This window comes from Triturus cristatus, chromosome 7 (assembly GCF_964204655.1).
Source record: "Triturus cristatus chromosome 7, aTriCri1.1, whole genome shotgun sequence".
Lineage (NCBI taxonomy): Eukaryota > Metazoa > Chordata > Amphibia > Caudata > Salamandridae > Triturus > Triturus cristatus.
This window is the reverse complement of record NC_140590.1, coordinates 490,020,409-490,033,805: the sequence shown is the minus strand read 5'-3', so window position 1 is coordinate 490,033,805 and position 13,397 is coordinate 490,020,409. Positions and strand designations below refer to the sequence as shown.

At 45.4% G+C, this 13,397-nt stretch overlaps 1 protein-coding gene across 4 annotated transcripts in view; it reads right to left on the bottom strand.

The window, feature by feature from the left end:
* The window catches only part of MYH10 (myosin heavy chain 10), a 1,171,079-nt gene that overhangs the window by 847,274 nt on the left and 310,408 nt on the right, over nt 1–13,397 (bottom strand). For all 4 annotated transcript variants that reach the window (XM_085616842.1, XM_085616841.1, XM_085616843.1 and 1 more), the window contains one exon: nt 11,965–12,063. In XM_085616842.1, the coding sequence (XP_085472968.1) occupies nt 11,965–12,063 (99 nt within the window). The remainder of the gene's footprint in view (nt 1–11,964; nt 12,064–13,397) is intronic.

The following is a 13,397-nucleotide window of genomic DNA, read 5'->3' as shown; positions in this document are numbered from 1 at the left end:
TGTTTCAGATAGCTATGTGTGACATTTTGATTATTTCAGTGTAATTATGAGTTACATTTCAATGACTATGAGTGACACTTTCTTCCGAGCAAAATTAAGCAATGGAGACAACGGAAACATACAAATATCCGAAATGACACCCATTTGAGCAACGAGAAACTCTAGGAAGATCTTAAAACAGCTGCAAAGCATCAGAAATGGGAGAAAACTAATCTAGTGCCCTCGTAACCTGATCGGACAGTGGCCATAGACACACGGCATCGGGCAAGCCTCAGGAGAGTGAGGCTGAGGCACACATAGGTTATAGCCAGCAAGGCGCCATTGTCTGTAAAACGGTATGTCCCCTTATAAGCAAATCCAAACATATGGCAGATGCTGACACACCAAAAGCGAAACGGCTGTTTGACACAGGCAACAAAAGGGGTGTGCAGTTTCATTCATTTCTGAATCCACCAAACGTTTTGGGAGGAGGAGCACTTCTTTATCAGTTTCCCAGCTGAGGACTGATGTCCCATTAATCCTAAACACAAATCCTGGAACGACTATTAAAGTCAGAAAGAGTAATGGTAGTAATTTAGTGTCTAGATTAATGCTCATTCCGGAATGACATTCCCCATTTAACGTTGAAGAAAAGTCATAAGCACAAATAAAGCTATATATATATGTACTGTGGCACATAAACAAGTAAGAGCAGTCTGCTCTGCCCGTAAATCAAAGAGAGAGAATAAAAGAGAGCTACACTCGAGAGACAGTGAGTTCAGGTATCTGCAGGTTTGTGGAACGATTCTGGGCTCCAGCTGATGCCAAGTTCTGGAGCTCCATAATTGCAGGCAGCGACTCTTTTCTGCAAGGCTGGCTGTAGGCAGGCCGAGGCTGAGAGCTATTGCAGGGCCGATGCAATTCGAATTTGCCATCCAGCCCACCTCCAGTGATAGTCGTCCAGGTCACTGTTCTGACTCCTAGGATTCCTGGGCGGGGCCGTCCAGTGAGACTGTCCTGGCAGTCGCGGAGTCACTGACTCTTCTCCATCTCCCTTGGCTGCGGTAATCTATTGAATTCCACGGGAGGAGTAATAAGAACAGTTTAGCAAGCTGCAGCAGGGAGCACGGGGATGCCACGGCCGGCACCATGATTATATGCTGCACTCCAGTCATGATTATTTGCAGTGCTGCCCGCCACCTTCTAGCTTCGGAAACCAACTCCTCGTGCTCCGGCAGAAGGATTTGACGTCTGGCTGACAGTGAGAGTTGCGGGGAGATTCAAATCACATACACTGTAGCAGTTGAGTGGGGCTGCCAGCAGCCTTAGCTCAGCTGCGAGGCCCAAGCCTGCTGGAGTAGTGCGCACAAGCCTCAGGCGGCGTGCTGCCACAGACTCAGTTTTAGTCAGGGCTTTCGGTGACAGTTCACACACAGCATAGGCGTGCCAATGCATTTCAGTGCGGTAACGCGGAGTACCACACTGAAATGTGTTAGTCTAACGCCTTATGTGTGGATGTTTTTGTAAATTTAGTCAAGCACAAACCACGGGCGGCGTGCTGCCACAGACTCAGTTTTAGTTAGGGCTATCGGTGACAGTTCACACACAGCATAGGCGTGACAATGCATTTCGGTAATGCGGAGTACCACACTGAAAAACGTTAGTCGAACGCCTTATGTGTGGATGTTTTTGTTAATTTAGTCAAATAGATATAAAGACTTTGGTCGTTTGGCAATACATTTTGTATCCAATGTTAACACATATATTTCTAGGAGTTCCTGAAACAAGCTAATCGCACACAATTTTCCCGCCTAATTTTTTATTTAGTTGTAATAGCAATTACTTAACAGCATAATTATCACAATTAGAACATTGGAACAACTGAGAGCACCACTGAAGACAATGGAATAGATCTTAGCTTAAAAATGGCTGGTATAATCCTTCTGCTCAAACATTCCAATGTTCATCTTCCTTTTCCTCCCTTTCTAAATCAAAATATGCTACCCTTGGTGGGTGGAATGTTCAAAAAGCCTTATAGCCCTTCTGGCTTGAGCTATACTGGTTATTAAAGGCATTCTGCCTTGGCATAGCCCAAGCTGCAGTTGAAGGACAGAAACAGCGAGACTTTAAAGCTAAAGATTTATTCAAATGTTATTTCTCAAAACTAATATACCTACTTTGTTTCATCTTACTGATAATTTTGTGCTCCACTGTCTTAAACCGCCGGATATTTAAGCAATTTTTGGAGGTACAGGAGGTAAGGTGCAAGGAATGTGAGTTCCTATTTCTGGCCTAGTTCAGGTGATGACAATGGTAATAATACTTTTAACACTTTGACAACATCCTAGAACACAAGTCTATGTGGCAATATGTTTATACAACACTTCAAACAAAGACAGACAGGCCTTTAAATTGAGCACGTGGCCAAATATTCAGTGTAATGGTAGAACGGGGACAGGTGAAAAATACTCTTGAGCTAACTGGATGAAAAATACTCTTGAACCATTTAGTTTCAAACAAATAAAAACATAAAATGGTGCTTTAAAGCCTCACTTTATACATTCGGGATCCAAAAGTGGCAAACACAAAAACCAATCCTTAAACAGTGACAAGTATGGTTAACTGCAAGGGAAGAGGTTTTTCATCGTACCAGGGACATAACAGAGTAGAAGAAAAAATACTGTAGGATGAAATACTAACTGCATCTGATTGAGCCAAGATCAGACTCCTGCAAGAAACTCACTACTTGAAATCATCCGGCAACCTCTAAAACAATCTCACCAACTGGAGAAGCAATCAATGCACATTACAGTCCTGATAACTTTGAAGGGGAGTACAAATACATTCAAATGTTGTAACAATAATATCTGCTCAAATGTTACAACGAAGAAAGTAAACCCCCCAAACAAATTATGGAAAGGAATATGCTACTTACCAGTATGCATCTGTTCTTGGCATGTAGAGCTGCAGAGTTGTACACTGTGCATAGATCGCCATCTGGTGTTGGGCCCGGATGTTTGCAGTTTGTTTTTGTTCTTTGGACAGTCTTTGGAAGTCACGAGTTCGGTGACTCCTCCTTCGGTCTGTATTGCGCATGGGGCTTCGACTCCATCCTCAGATTGTTTTTCGCCAGCAGGGAAATGATGGAGCGTAGTAATAACAGTGAGAAACCCATGTGTGTTGTATCTAAATAAGATAGACTGGAACGGATACAGGTAGCCGGGGAGGCGGGTGGGCGTGTACAACTCTGCAGCTCTACATGCCAAGAACAGATGCATACTGGTAAGTAGCATATTCCGTTCGAGGCATATGAGCTGCAGATTGTACACTGTGCATAGATTATATAGCAGTACCCAACCTTAGCGGCGACCACCGGTATCCGTTGCAGCGGTTTGAAATAATGTCTTTAGTACAGCCTGGCCCACACTAGCTTGTTGCTTGGAGTGCACGTCTACACAGTAATGTTTTGTGAAGGTGTGCGGTGTTGACCATGTGGCTGCTTTGCAGATGTCATCTAAGGGTATGTTCCCTAGAAAAGCCATAGAAGCCCCTAACTTTCTTGTAGAGTGGGCTTTAGGTGGAACAGATAATGTTCTTTTTGCCTTTTGGTAACAAATTTGTATGCACTTTACAATCCACCTAGCTATCCCTGATTTAGAGATGGGGTTGCCTTTATGCGGTGGAGAGAAGGAGACAAACAATTGTTTAGTCTTACTGAAAGGTTGCGTTCTTTGTATGTAGTACAGTAAAGCCCTCTTAACATCAAGTGTATGTAGAGCCCTTTCCGCAACAGATTGAGGTTGCGAGAAAAAAACAGGTAATTCCACCGATTGATTGAGATGGAAGGGGGAAATGACCTTGGGCAGAAATTTTGGATTGGTACGAAGTATGACTTTGCTGTGATGTATTTGTAAGAAGGGTTCCTGTATAGTGAACGCTTGTATTTCGCTAACCCTTCTAAGGGAAGTGATAGCTACTAGAAAAGCTGTTTTCCAGGTGAGGAACTGTAGCTCGCATTTATGCAGTGGTTCGAAAGGCGGACCCATGAGCCTTGTAAGAACTACATTCAAATTCCATACAGGTGAAGGTGGTGCCCTGGGTGGAATTATGCGTTTAAGGCCTTCCATAAAGGCTTTAATAGCGGGCACCCTGAACAGTGACAAATGTTGTCTGTTTTGCAGGTAAGCAGCGATCGCTGCTAGGTGTAGGCGTATGGAAGAATATGCCAGGTTACACCGTTGAAGATGGAGTAGATAGCATATAATGTGTTGTATGGATGCATCTAAAGGGTTGATTGTATTGTTACGGCAGTAAACAACAAATCTCTTCCACTTTGCGGCATAGCATGCTCGAGTGGTAGGACGTCTGGCTTCCTTGATAATATTCATGCAGTCAGGGGGAAGGTTAAGGTACCCAAATTCTAAGATTTCAGGAGCCAGATCGCAAGGTTGAGCTGCGCTGGGTCCGGGTGTCTGATTTCTCCATGGTTCTGAGTTAGGAGGCATGGGGACAGGTGCAGTTTTTGATGTGGTACCACTGATAGTTGTAATAGTGTGGTGTACCACGGCTGCCTGGCCCATGTTGGGGCTACCAGAATGAGCGTGAGGGAGTGCTGTTGCAGTTTCCTGACCACTAATGGAATTAGTGGGAGAGGTGGAAAGGCGTATGCAAATCTGCCTGACCAGTTCATCCATATCGCATTGCCTTTGGACAATGGGTGTGGGTATCTGGCGGCGAAGCTTGGGCATTTTTTGTTTTCGTGGGTGGCGAAGAGGTCTATATGAGGATGCCCCCACTTGTGAAAGAATGGGCGAAGAACTTGTGGATGCAGTTCCCATTCGTGTAGTTGTTGCGTTTGTCTGCTGAGCAGATCTGCCATGGTGTTTTGTATGCCTGGGACGTGCTGTGCCAGGAGAAAGATGTTTTGTGGAATTGCCCATCTCCATATGCTCTGGGCTAAGCGGGAGAGCTGGGGAGAGTGTCCCCCCCCCTGTTTTTGAATATAATACATTGCAGTCATATTGTCTGTGCGAATGAGGACTGCTTTGGCTGAAATCTGTTTTTGAAAGGATTTTAGGGCTAGAAAGATCGCCAAGAGCTCCAGATGGTTGATGTGAAGCGACTTTTGCTGTGGCGTCCATAGACCTTGCATTGTGAGGTGTAGGAGGTGCGCTCCCCAGCCGGAGAGCGATGCTTCCGCTGTTAGAATCACCTGAGGAACCGGGTCCAGGAACGGCCGCCCTTTGGAAAGGTTTGTGGTGTTCCACCACTGCAGAGAGTGATGGGTGCGGCCGTCCACCAACACCAGATCCGTCAGCTGTCCTTGGGCCTGGTTCCACTGTTGTGCTAGGCACTCTTGGAGTGGACGCATGTGGAGTCTTGCATGGGGCACTATGAAAATGCAAGATGCCATCATCCCTATTAGCTTCATGAACACTCTCGCTGGGAGAGAGTGCTGAGCAATGAACGTTTGGCGCAGTTGATGTGGAGCGACTTTTGCTGTGGCGTCCATAGACCTTGCATTGTGAGGTGTAGGAGGTGCGCTCCCCAGCCGGAGAGCGATGCGTCCGCTGTTAGAATCACCTGAGGAACCGGGTCCAGGAACGGCCGCCCTTTGGAAAGGTTTGTGGTGTTCCACCACTGCAGAGAGTGATGGGTGCGGCCGTCCACCAACACCAGATCCGTCAGCTGTCCTTGGGCCTGGTTCCACTGTTGTGCTAGGCACTCTTGGAGTGGACGCATGTGGAGTCTTTCATGGGGCACTATGAAAATGCAAGACGCCATCATCCCTATTAGCTTCATGAACACTCTCGCTGGGAGAGAGTGCTGAGCAATGAACGTTTGGCGCAAGGCTTGTATGCTTGCGATCCTGGCTGCGTTGGGATAGGCTATACCTTTGGAGGTGTCTATAGTGGCCCGAGATATTGCTTTGTGTGAGATGGTACGAGGTGGGACTTTTGGTAGTTCACCGTGAAGCCTAGCTGGTGGAGCAGTTGGATGGTGCTGTTTGTATGTTGCACACATTGGTCGTAGGACGCGGCTTTTATCAGCCAGTCGTCTAAGTAAGGGAAGACGTGAATATGTTGACGTCTGAGGTGTGCTGCTACTACCGCTAGGAATTTGGTAAACACCCGTGGTGCGGTGGTGACCCCGAAGGGGAGAACCGTGAATTGGTAATGCTGACCGTCCACCACAAACCTGAGGTACTTCCTGTGAGAAGGGTGTATTGGAATGTGAAAGTATGCGTCTTTCAGATCCAAGGTAGTGAGAAAGTCTCCCTGACAGAGGAGCGGGAGGACTTGTTGTAGGGTGACCATGTGGAAATGGTCTGAATGTATGTATGCATTTAGAGGCCGGAGGTCCAGAATGGGCCTCAGGGTCCCGTCTTTTTTCGGTATTAGAAAATACAGAGAGTAGACCCCTAGATTTTGCTGATTGACGGGGACCTGCTCTATAGCGTGTTTTTGGAGGAGGGAGAGCACCTCCTGTTTGAGCAGTGTGGAATGTTCCTGAGACATTGGACGGTGCCTTGGTGGGATATTGGGTGGGGTAGATGTTAGCTCGAGACAGTACCCTGACCGAATAATTTGGGTCACCCATTTGTCCGATGTTATGGACTCCCAGGCGTGGATAAAGTGTCGCAGTCTGCCCCCGACCGGAGTGGGATGGTCTGGGGGGAGCGGAGGGAAGTCATTGTGCGGGCGGGGTGGCAGAACGGGTGGTGTTAGTTTTGCCCCTGCCCTTATTGTTGTTGCCCCTGTATCCACCCCTTTGGTAGCCCTTTGAGAAGGTATTTTGAGGAGGGGACTTGTAGGAGGTAGAGGCGCTATCGGTGGAGTAGCCTCTGCCTGTGCTACGAAAGGACGAACGCCGAAAGGAGCGTTTAGGGGTCTGTGATTGTAATGCCCCCATAGACTTTGCTGTGTCCGTGTCCTTTTTCATTTTTTCTAATGCTTCGTCCACCTTTGGCCCAAAGAGATGTTGTTGGTCAAAGGGGTGATTTAGTATGGATGCCTGGACTTCTGGCTTGAACACTGAGATCCTGAGCAAGGCATGACGACGAAGCAGGACACTAGTATTTATGGCTCTAGAAGCAGTGTCCGCTGCATCGAGGGCACATTTAATGGAGGTGTTAGTAATGAGCTTTCCCTCCTGTATTAGGTCATGAGCTTTACGTTTGTGTTTTTCCGGGAGGTGCTGCATAAGAGCCTCAAGCTCAACGTAGTGTGCTCTGTCATAACGCGCAAGCAGCGCTTGTGTATTCGCAATGTGCCAGATGTTTGCGGCTTGCGAGGCAGTGCGTTTACCAGACGCATCTAAGAGTTTTGATTCCTTATCTGGCGGTGGAGCCTCACCAGAGGACTGGGAGTTAGACCGCTTTCTAGCAGTGGACACAACTAGGGAATCTAAAGGAGCAGGGCCCTTAATGTATGTAGGGTCTGTGGGTGCTGCTTTGTACTTCATTTCTATTCTGGGGTTTAAGACCCTGGCCCTGACAGGGTCTTTGAACACCTCTGCAGCATGTTTGGTAACACCCTTAAGCATGGGCAAGATGGCTGTGGACTTGTCCTGAATATCAAACGTATCCAGTAAGAAGTCGTCTTCCACTGGTTCGCTATGTAGTTCCACCCCATGATAGTGTGCTGCTCTCTGCACTAAGTGGTGAAACCCTAGTGAGTCCTCTGGGGGAGATGGCCTGGATGGGTAGAGGTCATCTTGAGGCACATCTGGTATGTCAGGGTTTTGGTAATCCTCCCATGGGTCTGGGGTCCCCGGTGGTGTGGGGTCCATTGGGGCGTCCGGTGGATCATAATCTGGATCCCCGTAATCCGGTTCTGGGGACGGGGTTGGGGAGTGATGAGGCAAGGGTGGCGGAGACCTGGGAGGGAGAGGAGGTGGAAGAGGTGGAGGAGGAGGAGGAGGAGGTGTAGGAGGTGGTGGGGAGGGCACTCGGAGAGGAGTCCTTCCGCTTGGGTGGTGGAGGAGTAGCTGGTGTGTCAAGACGTCTTTTCTTGACAGTCAAAGTCAATAGCCCAGTCTTTGGATCCTTTGATAAGGTTTTTTGATAAGGATCGGGTGTAAAAAGGTCCGGTGGCGCCGAATCGTCCGCTGGCGCCGATGTTTTCGGAGCCAAGGATTTGGGTGGTTTTTCTGCGCCATGTTTTTTTGGAACCTCCGGTTTTTTCGGCGTCGAGGTAGGCTTCGACGCCGGAGCATCGGTGCCGAGGGATTTGTGCTTGTGTTTCGTCGGCACCGAAAGTCCAGGCTTCGGCACCGGTGGCTTCGGAGTCGAGCTGGGCGTCACTTTCTTCGGTGCCGAACGGTGTTTATCAGCACCAGGAGTCGGCTGGCTCGAGCCCGAGCTGCGGTGATACTTGTGAGGCATCGACACCGGGCCCGAAGGTGGGGTGATAGAAGCTGCGTGTTTGGTTTTCCCCAGGCCCGAAGGTGTAACCTGAGTCTCTTTGGATTTGGGCGCGGGGGTGGGAGGGGGTAGAGTACTCACGACCCTCTGCGCCGGTGTGATGTCCTCCAGGTCGGAGCCGTCGGCCTGGGAAGCGCTGACGATGTCTTCCTCCTGCTCGGTGTGGTGTTGCCCCGAAGCTTCGGTGTCGTCTCCGAAGATGTCCGGTGGAGCCGCGGTCGATGAGTGCGCCATGGTGCGTCGAGCTCTTCGATCCCGGATGGTCTTTTTTGATCGAAAAGACTTACAGGCGGGGCAGTCTCTAGCCTCGTGTTCTGGAGAGAGGCAAAGGTTACACACCTGATGGAGGTCGGTGTGGGGAAATTTAGACCCACATTTTGGGCACTTTTTGAACGGAGTCCTTTCCATCGGCCGGGACCGGAGTCGAGGAGGGCACGAAGGCCGGTGCCGATGTGTGGAATCGAGAAAAAGTGCCTCTTCGAGAGATGAAGATAGATGAAGAAACTCGATGAACGAGGATTTTCCGTCGAGGCTGGAACCGTAGAAGTTCGAAGCCGGAGCACGAAGTATCACATCCGAGCCCGATGGCGGAAAAAAACAATCTGAGGATGGAGCCGAAGCCCATGCGCAATACGGACCGAAGGAGGAGTCACCGAACTCGTGACTTCCAAAGACTGTCCAAAGAACAAAAACAAACTGCAAACATCCGGGCCCAACACCAGATGGCGATCTATGCACAGTGTACAATCTGCAGCTCATATGCCTCTAACATAATATTTTGACAAAACATTATTCAATAGAACTAAAAGGTCATAATAAGGAGAGACTGTGGGCTACGCAAGTGCCAATAACATAGCACTTTGTAGATAATATTTTTGTGTCTTTAGTCAAAGTAAGGATCAGTTGTATCACCACTGGAAGAATTCGCACGTAGCAGATTAATTTCACCCACACCTCAAACTCAACCTACATGTCAAACTTCATGCAACGCATCCCGCCATTAGAAAGTGAAGTGTTATTTGTGTCTAATGTCCATCCCTGTGCTGTTATAACATTAAATATTTGATCTTTACTTCATCCCTTCAAATCTTCCCAAAACATATCCTGCACCATGAAATATGCTTCCTTCACACATTACACTTCGTATGGGATGACTGATTGAAAATAAAATATATCATATCAATCCATCACTCACCAAATGCAACATTTGAATGTCGCAATCTACATTGAAAACGGAGCAATAGTGGCATATACTTTGAGTTAAATGCTTCAATGCAGCAGACAAACTTTTTAAGTTCAAAAATATGTTTATTGAAGAAAAAGCATATCTCAATACATCAGGCAAAATAACATTATAAAGTCACATGAAATAACCATTGAGTATATAGAGAAAATAAATACACATATAATCAAAAATGATCTACCTAAGCAGAAAAGAGTGGCAACCATAGAGGAAAAGAATCATATAATATATAGGCTATAATATAAAGAGACAATACTTAAGCATGTAAAAAGGTGTAACATCGGAAAATCATGGCCATGGTAATAGGGTGTATGAGGGCAATATGTAGCCTATGGTTATAGCAAATAGCATACCACCAAGCTAGATAGGATAATTTGGTGAAGTCCTTCCAGTTTTTAGTAATTTGCTGAAAGGCAACTGCCAATAAAAGGTCAATAATTCTTGTGTTAGAGGTGTGGTGTGACCATATCGAAGATAAACTAACTAAAAATATGTTGGTAACAGAAAAAGGAAAGTGAGAATGAAAAATTAAATTGATTTGGGTCCAGACCTTGTTCCAAAAAGCACGAACAAGCGGACATGTAAAAAGTAGATGATGATAGTCTGCCTGAGGTGAGGAACATATCCAGCAGGCATCCAAAACAGAAGCATGTTGTTTATGCAAGAGAGCTGGAGAAAATAATAAACTATTATAAATTTAAAAAAAGAGTGTTTCGCGTGGTATTAGCAGCTCTCGAGGATTTCCTAATCTTATTCCAAACTTTGTCCCAGAGAATAGTTGACCAGTCAATTCCCAGATCCTTCTCCCAGGAAAGTTCTACCTTGGATTTATCTTGTGGAATACATGTAGCTTGCAAATATTTATAAATGGCAGAGACTTTGGGATTGACTTGTAATAGGGAGTGTAATTTATTGACCGAAGAAGTGAGAGGTGTAGTGAAGGAAGTAGAAGGTGTGCATCGAGTATGCGCATCTAAAATAGCTTGTTTTAAAATTGTATACTTAGAGTGGAAGGAGGATGGCAAACCAAACAAACCTTTAAGCTGCTTGAAAGACATGAATTGGCCTTGTTGATACAACTGGTGGACCCAAATTAAACCCTTATGTCTCCAGGATTTCCAACAGAAAGGTTTATCACGTATCAAAATGGAATTATTATGCCATATCGTAGAGTTAAAGAGAGAAGATCCAATACTAAAATCACAAGAATGAGTAGGCTGCAAAATCTTTAATGTATATTTAAATATTGGGGTTGAAAGATATTGTGGCCTTCGCGAAAAGGAGAGATACTCGTGAAAAGAGAGCAGACAAACTGTTTAAGTCCACCGCAATACCTTTTTAGTGCGTGACGCGAACGGTGCATTCACGATTGTACAATACACTGCTTGAGAAACCCCTTTTGGAACTCGCATCATAACGGTTTTCTTTTTTTAAAAACTATTGTCATAAAATAATGTCTGGACGCAAGGATAAAGCTTCCCCCACCTCCTGAGATTTTCATTTTTTGCATGATAAGTGTAACAAGGCTAGGCGGATTACCCAAGAAAAGACCATACCAGGGCTATACGTAGGCCACATTGACTTCCTATGGTCATCCATTCCTGTAGCAGGAAATAGGCCACACTGTTTTTAACGTGAGAAGTGTAGAAATGCTAGTGTGGTAGAAATTCTGCGGATCCCCCATAGACTTCCTTCAGAGTAAATTGAGGGAAAATGCATCATTTTAGCCTAAGTTTGAGGTTTGAATGGCATTGTGTGTAATAAAATATCAAGGTATCCTCACAAGTCACACCACTCTGAACTTCCCTCGAAGTCTAGTATTCAGAAATGATTGAGTTTCGTCAGTTTTCACAGAGGGGATTATGAGAGAGAAGTATGGACCCACTTACCACTGCTGTCTGCGTTGTCAAAAAACTTTTAGTGACAAAAATGTTATGACTTCACGTTGTGTTTTAGAGCCTTTCGTGTTGTGGGATAAGGAACCACAGAATAGCATAACAACTGAATTTCTCTCAATTTTTCTCTTCCAAATGCAAGCCACTGTTCAAGGAAGAATACATTTTAGATCATCATCATCTCTATATTAGTAGCAGAATTCTAAAGGAAACAGTCACTATAGAGACATCAAAGCTGGCAGTTTATAAGTACATAGGTGGTTTCAATCTCCCTGAGGAAAATTACATAGCAAATTCAATTAAACTGTGTCCATCACAGAACAGGCAGAAATAGAAGTACAGACAAAAGCCAAAACAAATGAACAAACACAATATGCACTAGATTACGCACAATAACAAGAGCCAGAAGACACATAACTTACATTTAAGGTGTTCGCCTGCTCCACAGAGAAGCTGATAGAATATGTGGAAGGTGCGTTCATCTTTAGCCTGACGAATAGCACGAGACTTTTCCAGCAGATCTGAAGATCCAAGTCAAGGATATCAAAACAGTTTAAATAGTTGTCTGCTGTTTTAAATGCAGTGCAAAGCAGTACAAACTTTCCAGAACGTAGTCAGAATGGACATGGGCAAACAAGCTTGGGTGTGATTCTGGAAACACTTGCAAACAAGAACATTAGAGTTAAGCTAGAGGTTGAATTAGCTTCAACAAGTTTAACACTTTACACCAGATAAAATTGGCTTAATTGCCTTTGCAGGCTTGCTGCAAAACTGGAGTGACGATAACCGATTCACTGCAGACATGTCATGGCTAGGATTTCAACAGGGAAGCACTGGTAATATGTGGAGTACACTTCAGCTGTCTTTCTTCAAGTCACAATTGTACTTCTCCCTTTGGAAGTTGGTGAGTAATTCAGAGGTATAGGATAGGACTATCACACCTTTTCACACTACTTCTGATGAGCCAGTCTTCAACAATCTCTATACCTCCTATGTTAAAGTGAACAAAAGGCTGAAGTAAAAAACATTCAGGATAGCCCTCTACTATTTTTGAAGCAGCCCAACAGTCTAAATGTACCAACTGCCACTTTGAGGGGAAAGTCTCCTCGTACAGAGTTGATAAGGAAGAGCCACACTATGGTGTACGTTTCTAAAGTGACTTAAAATAACAATGACTATAAAAAGTCAGTAGAAGCAACAATGCCTGTCCGTCGGTCAGTGTGCCTGCTCCAATTCTATCCACTATTGTATAGCTGGGTCACTGAATTATCTCGTGCCAGGGGTCAGATACCTCCCAAACATCAAAAACGGACCGAATTTTAGTGGTTTAAAGTACAAAGCTTCCAAGGTAGATGTAATTCCGGAGGATCAAAACACTTAAAACTATTTACTCCCTGCCGTCTCCCCTGCGTCACACCTTGCTGGGTGTCCTAATGAAAGTTGTTAATCAGATTTTTTCTTTTTTTTTTTAAATGATTCATTTTGGGGCTCAGGCACAAGTCATTCTACTCAAACTGATAAACAGAGCTGCTGGTTCAAGCACCGGCAGTCAAAAAGACACTAATTTTCTCATTGATTCTTTCAAGAATGTAGATAGTGCCTTCATGAACTGTAAATCTTGTCTTTGGAACGGGCTTGCATGGTGGGTTACCAGACTGCTATCTGGCAAGCATACAACACTTACATACTGTAGGTGGTGGTGCAACTCGTCTTTGAGCTCTGAAAAATGGACCTGGTCTCCCATTTGCTGCCTGTTGAAGCCAGGTTTAACTTTAAAATCCTGATCTTGATTTACAAATTTGCCATACCTCACGGGAACTAGAACAAAAAAAAGAACTGAAAATGATGTGCTTAG